This window comes from Apus apus, chromosome 14, assembly GCF_020740795.1.
Source record: "Apus apus isolate bApuApu2 chromosome 14, bApuApu2.pri.cur, whole genome shotgun sequence".
Classification (NCBI taxonomy): domain Eukaryota; kingdom Metazoa; phylum Chordata; class Aves; order Apodiformes; family Apodidae; genus Apus; species Apus apus.
In genome coordinates this window covers 14164672-14182902 of record NC_067295.1, presented here as the reverse complement: position 1 = coordinate 14182902, position 18231 = coordinate 14164672, and the positions used below count along the sequence as shown (strand labels likewise).

Sequence of the window (18231 nt, the reverse complement as noted above, 5' to 3'; positions counted from 1 at the left end):
TGGCTCACTGGAGCAAGGCAAGATGCCCTTCGGGCAGCAGCTTGCTGTCAGGTTGGTTTCTTGCAAGCTGAAGGCAGGGCTGTGGGGAACTGTTTCCTGGGTCTTTTGGTGCAGGCTGTTGAAGGCAGCATCAGTTGCTACCAGCCCTCAAGCAGAGCTTGTGTGTGGTAGGGGGCAGTGAGAGGGGCAGGGAGTGGTGTGTGAATCCCTGCTCTCTGCTGAACAGGCCTACAAGGGCACTGTCTGCCTGGTTCATTGCCAGGCTTATGCCCAGTGGTGCCTGACTTGCTCAGACCCCAGCCTCTGCTTGGCAGCATGTGGGTCTGGCAGAGCCTTGTGTCATCATCTCCAAGCTCAGCAGCAGGGGTTGGGAAAGCAGGAGAGAGCCCTGCACAGGGCTGCTGCCATGGCAGTGCTGTTCCATTTCCAAGGTAGTTTATTGTGGTGCGACATGGTGGTAGTCTTAGCTGAAGTCTGGGTGTTGCTCTGCCCTCAACAGGTTCCCCAAGAGTTCCACTTTCTCTATCCCTGCTTGCCCTCAGCCCCTCCATCTGGCTTGCTTTAAAGATCTGGCTTGCCCTGATATTTGAGATATTATTTGTAACTTGTTGGGTCAGATCCATGCTCGATGGTTTTATTGGCAGCTGTGAGGCTGAAGCCCTACTGCTCCTTTTCTCCTTGGACTTCCTGCCTTTTCCCTCCTGTGCCAGCAGAAATCCTGGAGAGGCACATCCAGCAGCCCACTGTCTCCCCTGGCTTGTCCTTCCTGGAGAACACATCTAGGATCCTGGCTTCCTTGCTGTCCCTCTGCCAAGGTTGCCTGCCAGTGCCTCCTCAACTAAGAGGACTGCAGGGCCAGACACCTCCAGGTACATAGGTCTTCTCTGGGACTCGGCAGAGCAGGCACTGCAAATACAGCTGTTGCAGTGATGGGGGGTTGAAAAATGGAGGAAAACAGCTGGAGGGTGAACATGGGACACGGTGATCAGGTTGCAATGGAATAGTCCCAGAGTCTGTTACCTCCTGGGGCTGTCTGTAAGAACATGCACATCCTGTGCTGGAGGGGAGAGTGTTGTTGGAAAAAGCAGATGATATGTGTGTGGTGGGGTTGAATGAAGTTGGGTTTTTGTTTTGGTTTGGGTTTTTTTTTTTCCACTTGGAATGTTTTGAGGAACAGCTTTATTTTAAATGAGAATGCTGGTAAAAATAGGAATTTTTGAAGAAAAAATCAACATGGGAATAGCTTCAGTTGTCTATTTAAGTGGAAGGATGGTCTGTCTTTGAAATGACTGTGCAGATCTGTGAATGTATTTGAGATGTCTGTCAGTTTTAGGACAGTGCTCAGGCTTCTATACAAGACTTTTTTGCTTCTCTGCTTGGGTTGGTGGATTTCACTAAGCAGCTTTTCTTGATCGTGTGCCAACTTTGGGATGTAATGTGCTCTCCCGCTTTCTTAGCCTGACCCACAGCACAGTGGATTTGGCTTTCGTTCTGGTGACCTTACTTTGGCATGGAGTTTTTGAAGATGGCTTTCCCAGTGTATCTGCAATATAGAAGATTTTTCCTTTGCTTACTTATTTTAATTGAAATGGACTCGATTAATCATTCCTGTGCTGTTGCCACAGGTGCACATGCAGCTGATCTGTTAGAACCAGCTAGATTTGCAAATGGTGCAGGTTCAGCCTTTGTGCTGGAGAAGAGTTTGTATTTCCAGGTTCCTCAGTTTTGTGATGCTGAGGGAACAGCTTCTGAGCTGACTGAGCAGTGCAGGGAGTGGCACCAGGACTGGAGCTGTGCCAGCACTGGTAGGAGAAGTCCAGGTGGCTCTAGGGCCCTTCCACCTCTTCCCCATCTCTTCTGGCAGTCTCCTTACCCATGTCTCCAATGGCTTTTATGTGGTTTTGCTAATAGTGGAGACTTCTCTCTTGATGCCACTTGTTGGTATTGCTATCCTGACAGTTTACAGAAGTTGAGTCTCAAGCTCCAATGACAGTTCAAAAAAGCTTGAAAGCATGAACATCTCCATCTACCCAGAATGAAGATATTTAGCTGATGTCTAGGTGGGTGGTGCATTTTCTGGTCTTTGGGAGAGGCTGCAAACCACAAGCACAAGTGAGAGGTCTGGCAGAGAGGTCTGGTCCAAGGACTGAGCAGCTGGATGTGGATTCCACTGTGTTGGTGGGAACATAAGTGACTGTTCAAGTGAAATGCCTGTCAATGCAGTCAGTTTAGACACAGCCTGGTCAAATGCATGGACATTGTATCCTGAAACACTAACCTCTAAAAATAAACAAGGGGCTAGTGTGGAACTCAGCATGTGCTTTTAGTGCAGTGCTGAGACAGAAATTAGTGACTGCAGCACTTTGATTGAGGACCGGGTGTTACCTGCCCTGCAAAGCTGATGTTCAATCATCCAGCTTTTCATCTATGTACACAGGTATGCATCTCTGTACTGGTAGCCTGTACATCTCTGTGTGCAGCTGGATCCACGTTCAGTTTCCTGAACCTCCTGGAGACCCACCTTATGTCCCAATATCCCTGTCTCTCTCATGCCCTGGGTCAGGGGCAGCTGGCTATGCAGCACACAGAGAATCAGGCCCTGCCAGGGCAAGGGCTGCAAGTCTCATCTTGCCTGTTTGTAAGGTTTATCCATGGCCACTCTGAGTGCACATGTGTAGTGAGAAATGCTGAACAGCTCTGCCTTCACTGCACTCTTTTATTGGGAAATAAGCATTTTAGTAAGTAAAAAAGGTCAGACTGTTAGAAACATTTATGCCCGAGTTAAGTATTCTGTTTGCAGTCACCCTTGAAACTCACCTGGTTTTTAAATACTGAGTGCATTTGCACAATTATTAGGTATACACTTTATTGCTTTGCTATTAAAAAAATTCTTTAACTGCTGAAACTGGGAGTTAGCAGCCCATTGCTCTGTCAGCTGTGTGAATTTCATCTGGGGATAATCTGAAGGCCGTGGGCCTGAGCCTGAGCCTGGGCCTGTACGTGTGCATACTGTGTCCTCATCTCTGCATGTGGTGTGTTGCACAGTGTTGGAGATCCCCAAGGGTCACAGTTTGATGGATATGTGGACATCCCTGTCTGTTACAAAAGTAAGAAGTAGGACTGAAAACAGATTTCACTGGGGAGTAGCAGCAGCTTTTGGGCAATACAGGAGTGATTCATTCACTGCCTTCCTGGCTTGGCCTCACTATTTGATAAAGGTGCAAATCTTACTCATGTTTGTATGCAAAGCACCTGCACACAAAGGCACCTCTGTGGGTGGACAGGAAGGAAGTTGGATGTCTGCTTATTGAAGAGATAGTGGGAAAAGAGGAGTTGCTAGCTCAGAAGCTCTGATTTTGCCCTTGAAAGCACAGAAAGGAGGCACTTGAGTTGTGTCATGAGGAGCACTGTGTGAAATAAAGCTGTGTTTGGTCATGCTGGAGTGGTGGCTCTGTTCCTCTTGGCTGATCTCTGATCAGAGTGTCTCAGCAGGATTTGGTGTTTGTGATCTTCACGGGTAAATGCTGGAGCTCTGTGCATTGTACCAAGGGGGTATTGAGGTATGAGAAATCTGCTCTGCTTTCTGACCTCACCATGAAGACAAGTTTTACCATTTTGTATGCAGTACTGAAAGCTGTCTCAGCACTTTTTCCCTTACCAGGAGCAGGCAGGAGTTCCCCTGATACTCCCAGAATTCTCTTACAGGAGGTTAGAACAGGTGCCAGGGGTGAGGGGAAGGAATTGTGTCCCCATAATGTGTAGCACTGCCTCTGTGCACACAAGACTGTGGTACATGTATGATGGGCATGTCTGTACAGGCTAGATCATGAATTCCCAGACTTCTGGGGGCCTGTGGTATTTGCTGAAACCCAACCTTCATCCACCTACAGCTGAGTCCTCCCTTGCTGTCGTTCCAGCTCAGCTGAGCGTGGTGCTCCTGGCAGCCAGCCCAGCTTGCATGACTGAGCCAGCAGCTGGTCTTCAGCTCCTTTTAGATGAGATTCTCTTCTCCTAACCCAATCCAGATCATCCCCCACTCCATTTTGTTGACCTATTCCCCCCCCCCCCAAAGTGTTCTTTGCAGTGGTAAGCTTTACTGTTTGTGCAGCTCCCTTTCCAGAGCAGCTGCAGTGGGAATTTTGTGGAAATGCCACAAAAGGCAGCGCATGTTTTCAGAGAGCCACTGCCTAATTTAGGTTGGGAGGGACCTTCACAGGTTGTCTGGCTCAGCTGCTGTGCAAGGCAAGGCTAATTCAGACTGCTCAGGGCTTTGTTTATTTGAGTGCTGTATGTCTCCAAGGATGGAGGTCTTGCTGCCTCTCGTACTGTCCTAGGACTTGGCCATTCTTAAGGAAGAGTCTTTGTATATTCAACTCATTGTGCATTTAAAATAAATTGGCTGTGTAAGAGCACTGAGTTTTAATCCAGAAAGCTTTTCTCCTACTCCATTTCAAATGGTGTGTGCCTGCTCAATTAACTGGATGCTTATTCCATCTGGGCACCATGGTGAGGGAAGAGGCTGGGACTCTAATTTTTTTTGTCCTCATGGGATCTGTGGCCTAGGACAATGCAAGGAGGGAACTAGGAGGGGATGGGGTCTGTTGTCCCATTCAGCACACGTGCTTCTCACTGCTGCCTGGCAATTGTGCATTTGTTAGAAGAGGAAGAAACATGTGCTTGTAGAATAACTTGGGTTGGAAGGTACCTGTGGAGGTATTTGAGCTGATCTCCTTCCAATGAAATCTGTTTTATTAATTGTTTCTGTGAGTGTGCACAGTAAAGTAGGTGTCATGCCAGCCTGGAAGTCGTGTGATCCCTTTTTCTCTGCGTGCAACTTAACCAGGAGGAGAAAGCTGCAATGTATTAGAGTGGGCAAGATGACAGTGAGTCACTCTGGTTCCTTTGGTGTTTTAGTAACATGGTGGTTTTTATTTAAATACCATATCATTACTTGTGGCTGAAAACCGCTCTTAGTTCAGGATTAATGCCAGTTCTTTAATGTTCATGCTGTACTTGTATCACTGGGTGCACCATGTTGTGTTTCTAGAAAATCACTACATTTGAAGGAGATTAGACCCAGCAATGAGCAATGGCCACTTGCTGACTGCTAAGCAGTAGGTAGGTAGGAGAGTGTAGTGCTTGGCTTTGGGTGGGCAAGGTTGCCTGGGTCAGTCACAAGCTGGTTTTAGCGGGAGGTCAGTGGCTCTTGGTACTGCAGTTACTTAGCTGGTTGGACTGGATCCAGATCTTTTTAAGATTTACTTCATGACTGGTTTTTAAGGAATCTGGATCTCACGGTAGTCTCAGCAAATCTTACTGTGATTCTCCAAATTGAGACTGCAGTCTGTGGCACCTGGCTCGAGGTCCTGCAGGCCTTAGAAACGCTGTGTCCTCCAAGTGTCTGGTCCTGGCTGACAAGTGCAGACAAAAGTGGTGATGCCTGAACCTTCACAAGGAGCTTGGGAAGTCATCCAGAGTGTGGGGTGTGGGTCCCATCAGTCACAGCCTGGAGGAGGGTGCTCTGCTCAGCCCTGCTGGCAGGCACTGTGTCAGGGATGAGCCTGGCCTCCTCCTAACGATGGTTTCTCCCCTCTCCTAGGCCTGAGGACAAACGTGGGACAATGTCAGAGGCGCGACACGACAGCACGAGCAGTTTACAGCGGAAGAAGCCACCATGGTTAAAACTGGACATCCCGGGGCCCATGTCAGTGCCAGAAGAGCCTCAGCCTGTGCAGGTACAGAGGCTGGGAGGAGGGGGAGGGTGTGCAGATCCTTGGAGGGGGGGTACAGAGCCCCAGCCCATGGTCTCTGGCAGACCTGGCTGAGAGAAAGGCAGTGGGTAGTGGTAAGTCACAAGGCCATGTAAGAAGGGGCAAATTTGGGTAAATTTATGATCAATAATTAACTCCCCCATGAAGGGGACGTGGGAAGGATGAGGGTGGATTGCTGATGTGCTCAGATCGGTGGACATGACTGTTTGGATGAGAGGATTGTGAAAATGTCCTGGGGGGATTTGGGAGTGAGGTTTTCAAACAAGCATTTCTTAAGATGGCTGGGGGAGTGAAGGGCTCCTAGACAAACTTGAGGGCCTGGAAGTGCTGGAGCTTGTGCTAAAATGAGCAGGGAATGAACCTAATGAATAGCCAAGGTAATGACAGGCTCTTGTCAGTAACAGCATGGAAAGAGCAGTTACTGGCAAGACAAAACTGTTACCAGCACTAGGAACATAAGAAAATCATGTGGGATGAAACATAAGTAACATTGAAGAGTGGTGAAGTAGAGATGGGTTGATAGGTTAATAGGTACTGTGCAAAGTAGGAGAGTAAAACATCTGAACTTGTGCCAGGAACAGGAAGAATAACAGGAATTTCTGCTACAAGGTGGCAGAAACTCTCCTGTGCAGGTGAGACGTGGGTACTCGTGCGACCTTCTGCAGGAATAGAGGCTGCCTACACCAAGGGCAGAGCTGGAGGGTTCTTACTGCCCAGCTTCATGGGTGGGTGCAGTGCTGGGCTTCAGTTGCTTACGTGGAAGAACAGTTTAACCATTGTAGAAATGGAGGGTTACACAGCTTCCCTGGAGGGGAGCTGAGGACAAGCTGGTCTCAAGAGAGAACTTAGCTTGTGCCTGGAATAGCAGGGACTGGCATCTGCCCATTCCTTGCTCCAGAGGCTAAAATGCACTTCAGTTATGTGGCAGCTTCTGGCAGATTAACTCTTGGTCCTTGTCTTCCCTTGGAAGGAAAGTGATTTAGGTTCAGTCTGCAGGGATTAGGAATGGAATGCAGGATTTTAACAGTGCAGGTTGAAACATTCTGATCAATTATTTAGGGCTTGGATAGATATTCTCTTACCCAAAATCTCTAAATCCAGCTGGGCAACTTCTGGAGCGACACTCTGCACTCTTGATGGAAGCTGGCAGAGGTGATGTCTTCTGGAGGTCCAGTCTGCACAGCACAGGTTGTCAGGATAAGAGTACATGCTGGGCTCCTCTGGCTTACAACTTGAGTACCTCTGCATGGTTTTATGATGTTTTATGTGAAAAAATTTAAGGTTAGTGGAAATGATTAGCTTTCTGGGCTAGAGGGGCTGGAGTAACATCTAGTCTTGAGGTAGGGACAGTTCTGACCAGAGAAACAGTTGATCAGAGCCTCACTTGCCAGAGGGACAGTCTGCTCAGCCTGCCTTTTAGAAATGGGAAATGTCTTTGCCAAGCTAAAGAAAAATGAATCCAGAGCAGCCCTGGGGAGGCAGTTGTATGAGCTGAGAACAGTCTGGTGAGTTGGTTCATATTTGGTAGGTGACATTCAGCCAAGACACGCCAGGAGCTTTCAGACCTGAGTGTCCAGACAATTAGGTTGTGAACAAAGCCCATGTGGCTTTCCCAGCTTGCTTAGCCTGCACCAGCCAGCAGCTCCAGCAGAGATCCACCCACAGCTCTCACAGGCTTCTAATGCGGATCCAGAGTCCCTTATGAAGCAGCTCTCACTCACTGTGCTTCTCTTCACCTCGTCTAGAAGGGAGTATCTGGGTTCCTTCTGGCTAGGAGAAAGCCAGGAGGATCTGTGTATCTGGGTTCCTTCTGGCTAGGAGAAAGCCAGGAGGATCTGTTGCAGGAGCTCATGTTATACACCCCCTCTACACACAGACCTCAGCCCGTGGGCCAGGCTGGAGCCAGGCTGAGCTGAGACCCCGCAGAGCAGCAGGTGCTGTGGCCCCGAGCTGACTGCTCTGCCCTGCAGGGCCCTTCCTGCCTAACACCATCTCGGTCCCGTGAGCCTGATTTTGCTGCCCAGCTGCAGGCACCCAGCTTGCGGCTGGGCTGGTGGGGGGGGCTGTTGAGTTGCTGTGTCTTTTGCAACCTGGCTGGCCTTGCAGAGCAGCACCCTGAGAACACTGACCCCTGCTTTTCCCCGCAGCCGACGCGACGCCAGGCCTTCCTGCGCAGCGTCAGCATGCCGGCCGACAACAGCCGTGTGCCCTCCCTGCCCAACGAGGGGAGGAGACCCGTGCTGCAGCGACAGACCTCAATCACCCAGACCATCAAGAGGTGAGGCACCAAGCTCGTGGAGCCTGCTTTAATGCATACTGCCATCCTTTGATTGTGGGTTTATGGTCCTCTGCTTGTCTCATTGCCTGGCATCTTATTGCCTGGCACTTCGGTGGCAGCAGGCTTAGGTTGCCTCCCTTGTTATCTGTCATGATGTTGCCAGAGAGGGTGGGTGCAGGTAGTTCCTCAGTATGTAAGCCCAGTGGTGCTATATAGCCTGTCTTTAGTAGGTGAGGAGACAAGTCCTGGGAGGAAGATTGTGGTGATCAGAATAATGAATGGTTCTTGCCACTTAGAGACAAATTTGGACTGTCCCCATGCCCCGGGGGGCTGGCTGTTTCTGAGTAACAGGAAGCCTCAGCCTCTGATGTTTAGCTGAAACTGTGTGTGATGTGCTAGGCTTGCTTTGGTGTGGTATCTGAGAGCACATGATTGCTGGGGGAGGCAGAAGCCCATCCTGAGCAGTCCAGATCTCTCAGCAGCTTAGTTTCTAGCACTATCTCATTGGCAGGTCCTGGAGGTGGCTGTAGGGGTAATGAATAGTAGGGAGAGGCTACTCTGGTCCTGTCCTCCGCACACAGCTGGGTGCTTGTTCCCTCCTCATGGCAAAGGATTATCCCAGTTCATCCAGTGAGAGTGGCTCTCCCAGCTACTCTTCTGGCTTGTATCCTTGGCAGTGTGTCAGGCCTGCTTCGATCCTGGGACCATCCCTGGAGCTCCACAGGTCAGGGGCACTTCCAGCCAGCCAGTCTTTTCCCACTCACAAAGGAAAGGAGCAGCTTTCCAGCTATAGGAGAACCTGACTTCCCACACACTGTTTTCCTTCTCAGATTTCCCCAGCTGCTGAAGCTCTCCTGCAGCAGCTCTCTATGATCCTGCTTCTTGCATGGGTGGGAGGGCTGAGCCATGAAGCAGTGTCTGCTCTTTTCAGGGCTGTGGCAGCTTCTGGGCCTGCCTGAGGCTGTTCTTACACACCCAGACTGCCTCTTCCCTCACCTCCCTGCCCTTGTGTTGCTCCTTGCCAGAACAATTAGGCAAGAGTATATCAGGGATGAGGGGGTATCGTGGGAGGGTCCTGTGGAAGCCCTGACAAGAAGCATTGTGGAGGAGGGCCAGGGTAATGCTCTGCCCCAGAAGTCCTCACAACGTGCAGCTTGTGTGTAGGGTGGAGAGGCTGGGGAGCTGCCAACCACTTTGGTTCTGGGGGAACAAATTTGCTCCCAGTACTACTATACTATAAGACAGACAAGGCATATGGAGCTACAGTGAGCAGGAAGGAGTGCTGGGCAGTGGTGGTGAAGCTTCCACATGCTGAGGGAGATGCTGATGTCCTGCCTAGCAGTGGGGTGGTGGGAAGACACAGGGTCTGTTGGTGCAACAGCCACATGTATCACATCTTCCTCTTAAGTTCTAGGGCTGAGGTTGGTGGCTGCCTCCCTGCCTGTGCTTAATGGTGTGTAGGCATTTTGTACCCTGGGAGTACATGTGATCCCACAGGGAGTGGTCCAGAGGTGCACAAATGGGTTTGGAAGTCCTGGGAGTCTCTTGCTCAGAGTGTGTATGTGGGGGATTCAGTGCTATTTTGCAGTGCTAAGTTGTTTCCCACAGGCTGGTGTGCAGCACTGGGGGTGGCCAAGGCTCTTCTTACAGCTTGTGGGTGGCTTTTACAGAGCACTGTGGGATGTGAGTTGAGAGCAGGTGCAGCAGTGGGAGGGACTTTCTTAAGGGGCAGAACTGCAGGAAGTGCACACATGACGTGACAGTAGCAATAAAGGCATGAATTAAGTGGTTCAGAAACAAGGATGAGACACTGGGAAGTACCAAGGAAAGGCCTTATCAGAGCTCAGGGTGCAATGGAGAATTGCAGACCTTGCATCCATAAAGGTGTCTTGGGGATTTGTTTTGTGAGTCCAGGGGGGCTGCCTGCCAGGCTCTCTGCTTAACACAGCCCCCAGGATGCACAGAATGTGAAACTGTTCTGGCAGCAGGACTCCACACCATCCTGTTGCCTAGGGCTTGGAGGACACAGGTCAAGTGTGACTGTGAGGTCAAGCTAGCGTGGTCCAGAACATGGCACAGGAGTGATTAATGTGCCTGAGTATAGGCATCTAACACCACTTCCACTCTCCCAGAGTGTCTGAGATGTCCATGCATGGCAGTAGATGTGGCACAGATAGACTTGTGTGCCAGGCAAGATCCTTCCAGGGTCAACCAGAATGGGCCCAGGGCCCTTCCAGTGGCATCAAACATCTGTATCTAAGCAGATCATATCTTGGTCGGCTGACAGCTCCAAAGCCAGACAGTGGTATCTTTAGCTGAATGTCTGGGCAGAAGAAGGCAGATCAGAGGTCTGGGGGCTGAGGGGGATTGCAGTATCCCTGGTATTTTCAAGAGCAAGGGGAGACCTACGTCAGAGGTGCAGATGCACCAAAAGGGTTCAGCAGCCTCCTGGGCTCAAAGATGCTGTTGTGTGGCTTGAGTTTGGTGGTTTCTCTCAGGTTGTGCTCTTGTCTGGTGGCTGCTGCCGTGTGCAGTGGGGCACAACTTCTCCCATGGTGCTATGGAAGGCGATGGGGAGGTTCTGGATGCAGGTCGCTGCTCCCCTCTACAGCCCTGCAGGCTCCTTCCCTTCAGCTCTCTTTTCTTTGCAGCAGACAGGTACGGTTTCAGAGGAGTCACACCCTGCCTGTGCACGGGCACCGGGTGGGCAGGAGTTCCCTGAGAAAGCGGCAGTCCCTGCCCCGATCGTTCTTCAGGTACTGGTGGCACTGAGTGTGAAACCCACCCCTGCATGTGTGTGCAAGGGCTGCTGTGAACCGCACAGACTCTGGCTGCTGCTGGGACCACGTTGCCTTCCCAGGGCTGGCCAGGAGGCCTATGAGCAGGCAGGAGTGAGAAAATTCATGTGTGCTTCTAACAAAAAACAGTTGTTACTCCTACTAAATATGTAGGCAGCTGTCAATAAGTAGCATGGACTAACAAGCTGTCCACCCACCAGCCTCACCGCCCCCCCCCGCCTTTCCTAACAAGCTGTCAACCTCCTGGTGTTCACCACAGCTGGAATATCTCCCCAGGGCAGCCACAGCACAGCCTGTCTTTGCCAACATCTATGCAACATGTGGTGGATGGATATGTTGGCCCCAAAGCCTCCTGGGGGCAGAAAGGGAAGGAGAGGAAGCAGCACCCAACAGATGCCGGTCGTCTTGGTCCAGATGGGGCTTAGAAGCTCGTGGAGGGAACAGGGCATCCACCCTTTCCCTGTTGACATAATGGCTTTTTCTAATCCAAATGTGACTGTCTACTTTTTGAGGTGGAGGTCTTCGTTTCCTTAGCACCAAGGAGATGAGCCACTCCAGGAATCCAGGGTATAATGGCTCATGGACCACCATCCTGAGACTGGAGCTCACTAAACTCTTAAATCAGACAGACAATGTGACTTTGTGCATAGCAGGGACTGGACCTAATGCCCAGGAGTTCATTCCTGTCCTACCTTCCTCCCTGCTACCCGTGGCCAGATGCCACTCTGGCACTGTGTCCACTTTTGGCAACTGCTTGTGTTTGGTCTTGGACTTTCAGCACTGGTTAGCTTAGCACTATAGAAGACCAAGAGCTGACCTCTGATGTTGTTTTGTTGCTGGTGCTTGTGACAGTGCACCAGGAAGTATGTAGGATGTGATGAGGCTCCCCTGCTGGACAGAGGTGTTCACCATCTTCCCAAGGTGCTCCAGATACCCTAAACTCTGTAGTCAGCTCTCCTGGGCTATCCTGACTATGATCAGAGAGTAGGACAGCTCTTTACCCTGGCCGTGAACCAGTAGTGGTCTCTAGCAGTTGTGTGCAAAAGAGCTGTGGTGGAGCTTGTCCTTCCAGGCACAGTTTTGGAGGGCTCTGAGGCACTGCTGTTGGTGCAACGGGCCACTCATCAGTAGGCTCATGTGGACACAAATGCCCCTTAGTCTTCTCCCTTTAAGGAATGACTCAGGCTTGTCACCCGGGGTCTCCCTGGTGTTAAAATACTGGTTATGGCAGTCTATGAGAAGCCTTCTGAATTCTAAGACTGTTTTGAGGAGTGTGTTGTGCCTCTACATGGCCAGAGTGTCACTGCTGTGCTGTAGGCTCTTGGGTCTGTCAGGTGCTGACCCTAGGCCCTCCTGTGTGGAACAGAGGTGGCTCTGATGAGATGTGGGTCTGTGGAAGCACAGTGGACGTGTAGCCCTGTCTCTGAGGTCTGGCCCCTGTTGACTTTGTGGAGGCATTTGGAGACTTTTGGGTCAGTGAGATCAGGTGAAATCTAGCAATGGCCCACATGGCCTTGCACCTGCTGAAGGGTCTGTTCTGGATGGTTGGGAGGACAGGGAAGGCTGAGGGCAGTGTGTGGGGGTTTGCATCTGGAGGGTTTAGCTGGAAAGGCTGTGGGTTTCAAATTAATATATTTTTACATGGTGGTAGGACACCTTCACCTGTTGGTGTTTTTACTCAGTGAGGTGCAAAACACAGGAATAGTTTCCTGTATCCAGTGCAGTGACTCAGTTTCCCTGTGTGACCTAATTCTAGCTTTAACCCAGCCTTTACTACAGTATGTTTTAATACTCCCTTTGTGATCTCTGAGGTCATGCTTCTCAGCAGCTGGATGTCTTGCCCCTGAGCAGGGGGTCTGAGGGCAGGGTTTTGGGTTTGCCTTGGAAGAACTTTCAGGTGTTGACACCTGGGCCAGACAAATGAAGGCTGACATATCTTGTCATCTTCTGAGGAAGGATTAACCCCAGTGGGGAAGGCTTGGCAAGGCTGTGGTGGTCTTTGTACGTTTAGGATACCAGCTGTCCTGGAGTGTTTGAAGTAAGTTATTAGTCTGATTTATCCCAATCCCTCTCTGCCTTCCTTGGGATTTTGCTTCTGATCCTCTGCTCTCTGTGACAGCAGCCACTTGGCAGCAAACCTGCCTCGTGGCTGCAACTTTGTGTTCCTACTTCTGCAACCAGCAGCTTAGAACTGTGTGCGTCTGCCTTAGCAGAGATCAGGACCACAGCAAACATCTGCCACGAATGTTACCTTTGAGGAGGATAGAAGTCCTGCAGCATGAGATGGAGAAGTTAGGGATATCCTGGGGGTGTGGGGGAAGGATGGGAGAGAGCCATGAATTCTGGTGGCTCTTGGGAGAAGCTACAGAGCCATCAAACAGTACAGTCCCACCGTGGGGACCTAGAGCTGTCTTGAAGACTGTGTTTTCAACAGGTGATGTGTTTCCAATAAGTGGTTTTAAAAGAAAGTAAAAAAAACCCAACAACTTTTCAGATAGTTCTGTTCTATCTCTTTTCCTTTCTTTTTAGAAAAACTCAAAAAACCCCTGTCCTTTACACACAGTGAATCTCTCCTGTCATTTTCCTTCTGTCTTAAAAGCCAGAATGCTGTCAGTGGTTGAAACGTTTCTGCCCAGCATCTGTCACGTTGCTAAAACCAGCCGAGGACAGGCTGCAAGGTGCTCGTGGGGAAGAGTTCTGCCTGCCTTTGAATGGGAATGCTGGAATTGACTGCCAGGGATTTTGTCTTTTCATGTTTCTTTGCACTTGTGTGCTGGATCTTTCAGAGGCACAGCGGACTGGTTTGGGGTGAGCAAAGACAGCGATGCTACTCAGAAATGGCAGAGGAAGAGCCTGCGCCACTGCAGCCTGCGCTACGGGAAGCTGAAACCTCAGGTCATCCGGGAAATGGACTTGCCCAGTCAGGACAATATTTCTCTAACAAGCACAGAAACTCCTCCTCCACTCTATGTTGGACCCTGCCAGCTGGGCATGCAAAAGGTGAGAAACCTGGGACAGAGTCAAGGCCATTGTGAGTTTCCTGCACAGTCTCTTGGCTACTTCGGCAACTGTGACCTATCTGCAGGCTCAGTTCTGCCTGGACACGTCTGGGCTCTGTGCTCAGACACTTCTCAAGTCTCAGGTACAGTTTGGCAGACTCCCTCCTCCAGCCTCTCTCCACTCTTGTTGGCTGAGATCCCTCAGCTGGTTTGGTGACGGGCTCAGAGCTGTGTGTGTCATGTTGTGACTGTGGTGGTGATTAGGTCTGTGCAGTGTGCCCAAGAGCTCCCAGCTCGGCCTTTTTGTTGCCATTTTGCAAGGACAAAATTCTGTTGTACACAGAGTGGCCAGTGCCCAGGACCAAAATATAAAGTAACAGGCCTGGTATCACTTGGGACACTTTCCTAATGGATCCCGGTCCCAAGTAGAATGGAGGCAGTAGCACAGGTACTGTCCTCACAGAAACCTGGCTATGTTTTAGGACTTTTTAAAGTGTCTCTTGGTATCAGCAGTCCTACAGCTCAAAATGGTTTTGAGTGCCTGCAAAGGGCACCTGGTAGGCCCCTGCTAAATACCTTCAAGTGTGACCCCAGGGAATAAGACCCAGTCAAGCATGCTCAGTTCCTGGCAGTTCACAACTGACCCACAGTATCCTAGCTCCTCTGCTCAGTGACAGTCATTTATCACTCTGCATTAGTGAGGACCACTGCAACCTGGGCAAGTCGGGAAACCAATCCCTCCTGAGCAGGTTGGTCGGTGACCTGAGGCCTGGCTGCACCACTGAAGCAGAGGAGAATTTTGTACATCTTTCAATCAAGTTTCACCTTGTTGTGCTCTTTGCTGTTTTCTCACTATGTGAACTGTCTTGCAGTTAGTCATTGGTCACAGGAGACTTGGAAATATTGTTGGGCTCTATGTGGGCTACATTAAATCAGAACATAGTATCAGGTGGTGTAAGCCCATAAAACTTCCTGTTGACTGTGCAACTGTGGATTAAAAAAATCTCGTAAAACATTAGGATAAAGCATGGATGTCTTAGGGAAACCACAGCTGTGATGATGTAAGGACAGAGGCAAAGTTTGTAGCTGAAGGCAATATCTTCATTAGGTTGATTTGTATGTTTGGAAGAGGTGATAGCTTTGGCTTGAAGAGCTCCAGAGAAGGGCTTGCAGCTCCCGGAAACTTGCCTGCTTTTTCCAGCTGTTGTAACTTAATGGAAGCACATGTAAATATACAGTTAAGCTTCAACAGCTGCAGTGTCCACTGCTGGAAAGGAGACTAGCTGGAGAAAGAGCATGTCTGTTTTCATGGATTCCTCAAACTTCTGTTCACACATCACGTTCTCTGACTGTAGAGCTCACTGGCACGAGAGATGAACGAAACCAAGAGCTTAGGAAGGGCTGAAGGAGATTTGAAGTCTCCTGTGAACATCAAGAACATTCTGGGTGAAAATGTTCAGTGCCAATTAAAGGAAAAAGGGGGGAGAAGTTTGAGGGTTTAGGTTTCAGGCTTACAACTGGGGCTTAGCTTGCAACATGTTAATCCATATCTCCCTATTGTGGAATTGTTCATTGGTCTGTCCAGCCTGGTTCTCGGTCAGCCCCAGGAGCAAGGTCACTGTGGTGGTCTCAGGATGTTTCATGGGAGGGGGGAGGGCTCGCCGTGGAAGGGCTTGGGGGCAGCTGCACTGATGGGCCTGTTCTTTCTGCAGATCATAGACCCCCTGGCCCGCGGCCGAGCGTTCCGGATGGCTGAGGACGCGGATGGCTGCAGCATGCCCCACACGCCCATCACGCCCGGCGCCACCTCGCTCTGCTCCTTCACCAGCTCCCGCTCCGGCTTCAACCGCCTCCCGCGGCGGCGGAAGAGGGAATCTGTGGCCAAAATGAGCTTCCGAGCAGCTGCGGCACTGGTGAAGGTACTGTGGGAGGGCAGGGACCAGTCTGGTGGCAGGATGGGGCTCTGCCCTGAGAGAGGGTGGGAGGGAAGGGGCTTCTGAGCAGAAAAGATGGGGAGAGCAGTGGTGCCGGGGAAGGAACCAAGGCTTCTCCTGTTCTGTTTCAGCCGTGTGTCTAGGAGGCAGGATTTGCAAGAAGTAGAGATGATGCCTACGTTTTGGTACAGGTCTTGCTTTCTGTTTATTAGTCTGGGGCCTTTGATTCCCACAGCCAGGTCCGGTTCAGACTGGCTGGACCTCTGGGTGGTCCGTTTGCACCTGGTCAGCAGTCATGGAAGAGCAGAAGTACTGGGGGCTCTAACTATGCAAGTCTCTTCACCCTACCATGTGTTTCCTTTGTTGGGTCTGGTGACCGTTTCGCTGTGTCCAGTACCACCCATCACTGTGGTTTGATCAGAGATATTCTACAATATGTGGTAGAGAAGCATGTTGCAAGCCTCACCCACATGAGAGAGATGGGCACTGTGGGTTGAGAAATGGGGTAACACTTGTGACTCTCACCAGGAAGGTGTCACACATGAGCAGGTCTGCTGTGCTCCACGTACAGGTGTGAACCAGCTCAGCACTTGGGCTCCCTGTGCCCTGGATGGGGTGGCTCTGCATGTGCCTGGGGTTCAGGTTTCTGGCAGTGACTGGATGCCACTTCCTCTGGCTGCAGGGGCGCTCAGTGAAGGACAGCACCCTGAGGAGAGCTCAGCGGCGCAGCTTCACCCCAGCAAGTTTCCTGGAGGAGGACACGGTGGATTTTCCAGATGAGCTTGACACTTCTTTCTTCGCTCGGGTGAGGGGCAGGGCTCTGGCGTGGTACTGGTCCCAGAGGCAGTGCAAGACTATAGGTCTGGCAGGATGTGTTCCAGAGAGCAGCACTGCTTTCTGCTAGGGCTGGTGTCTCAGGTGTGATGCTGACATCTTCTGATGAGACTTCTGTTTCTCTGCCCAGGAAGGAGTCCTTCATGAGGAGCTCTCTACTTATCCGGATGAGGTGTTCGAGTCACCATCAGAGGCTGCAATCAAAGAGGCTGAGGTGAAACCTCTGGATCAGACAGATCTCACAGGAAGTGCCTTGGACAAAAATGAGCTTGAAAGAAGCCACTTGTTACTGTGAGTATCTTCCTGGAAGCTGTAAAAAGCCTAACATGGAGTGGCCAACCCATTCAAAACAGGACCTCCTGCATGAAGGAAGCCAAGACCTGAGTGCTGTGGGTGCTTGGTGCAGAGTTCAGAGCAGTGCAGCAATGGGTTTTCTTTAAAGCCAGCATACAACTTCCTGCCCCAGCTATTCAATATGTGGAAGGTGACTCTGGGGCCATCTTTGCAGTCTCTCCAACATCTTCCAGCATCATGTGATATGTTCCAGAGGCTGTAGCATGCCTGGAGGAAACAAAAGACACTTTAAATCAGCTGTGAGGATGCTGGGGGCCCAGCCTTCAGCTATGGAGAACGTAGCAAAGATGAGAAGGCTTTTGTCATTGTCAAGAGTCACCAGGAAGTGTTGTCTTGCTCCAAGGAGCAGTGTGAAGCATTGCTGAGTGTCAAGCTGGGCCACATTCCTCACTTGAAATGAGGGAAAGGTGTGGCCCTGATGCAGAGAGCCCTACAGATGTGTGGGTGGTACTGTACTGTATGCCTAGATTTTTTCCACCTGAGTAACTGGTACTGAGTAATTGCTCGGTGTCTTTTCCGAGTCAGCTCTGGCTTAGCAGGCAGCTCACCCCATCAGAGAGCTCTGCTGGGTGCCAACATGGAGCAGACAGGGAGGTCCTTGTTGTGGTTCTGCTGCTCGTGGCCCATCTTGCTGTGTTGGCGCTTTCCCTTCAAGTGTTTCCAAGAACTTGACTCAGACTTAACATAAGTGGAAGCAGCGAATGGTGGGAGTTTGTTGTCACTCCTCTGAGATGGTCTCAGTTTTCTTGGCTCCTTTTGAATCTCCTTAAACAGTTTCGTTTATTGAGGAAAATACATTTCTTTCACTCTTCAGAGAGCTCTTACCAGCATCATAATCGGGTGTCCTTTTAGGTGGCCAGGTGTTTGCTTTGGCATAGGCTGATAGGTCAGCACCAGAAATGTTAGGAAACAGCACGTCTGTAACACAGAAACCACTTGAACTCTTGGGGCAAGAGCAGCCTGCAGTGGAATTGGCACTTTCTGCTGGAGAAGGACTTCCCAAGAGGAAGCTGGGATGTTCAGCTTTACAAAAAAGCATCTTCTGCAATGTACAATCTTGAAAGTAGCTGAAGTTTCACAGCAGTGTTTTTTGGCTAAAGAGGTTCAGAGTCTCCCTCATCTTGGTTCTTGTCCATCCTTCAGAGCTGTCATGATCTCTCCAAGATGCTCTGGTGATCATTCAGAGAAGGGTTTGTCGGCTGGTTTCTCTGAGCACTTCTGCCAACCACTGTCTGTGCAGAAGGGGGTCATTTAGGAGGTCAT

At 50.5% G+C, this 18231-nt stretch overlaps 1 protein-coding gene across 3 annotated transcripts in view; it reads left to right on the top strand.

Moving 5' to 3' along the window:
• Positions 1-18231, top strand: part of RHBDF1 (rhomboid 5 homolog 1) — a 35101-nt gene that overhangs the window by 9509 nt on the left and 7361 nt on the right. For 2 of the 3 annotated variants that reach the window (XM_051631859.1, XM_051631857.1), the window contains exons 2-7: positions 5600-5735; positions 7919-8049; positions 13634-13847; positions 15559-15765; positions 16463-16585; positions 16745-16905. In XM_051631859.1, the coding sequence (XP_051487819.1) occupies positions 5622-5735; positions 7919-8049; positions 13634-13847; positions 15559-15765; positions 16463-16585; positions 16745-16905 (950 nt within the window). In that variant the 5' untranslated portion in view covers positions 5600-5621. Of the gene's footprint in view, positions 1-845; positions 870-5599; positions 5736-7918; positions 8050-13633; positions 13848-15558; positions 15766-16462; positions 16586-16744; positions 16906-18231 lie in introns of those variants that run through there. The other variant, XM_051631858.1, reaches the window with a different exon arrangement.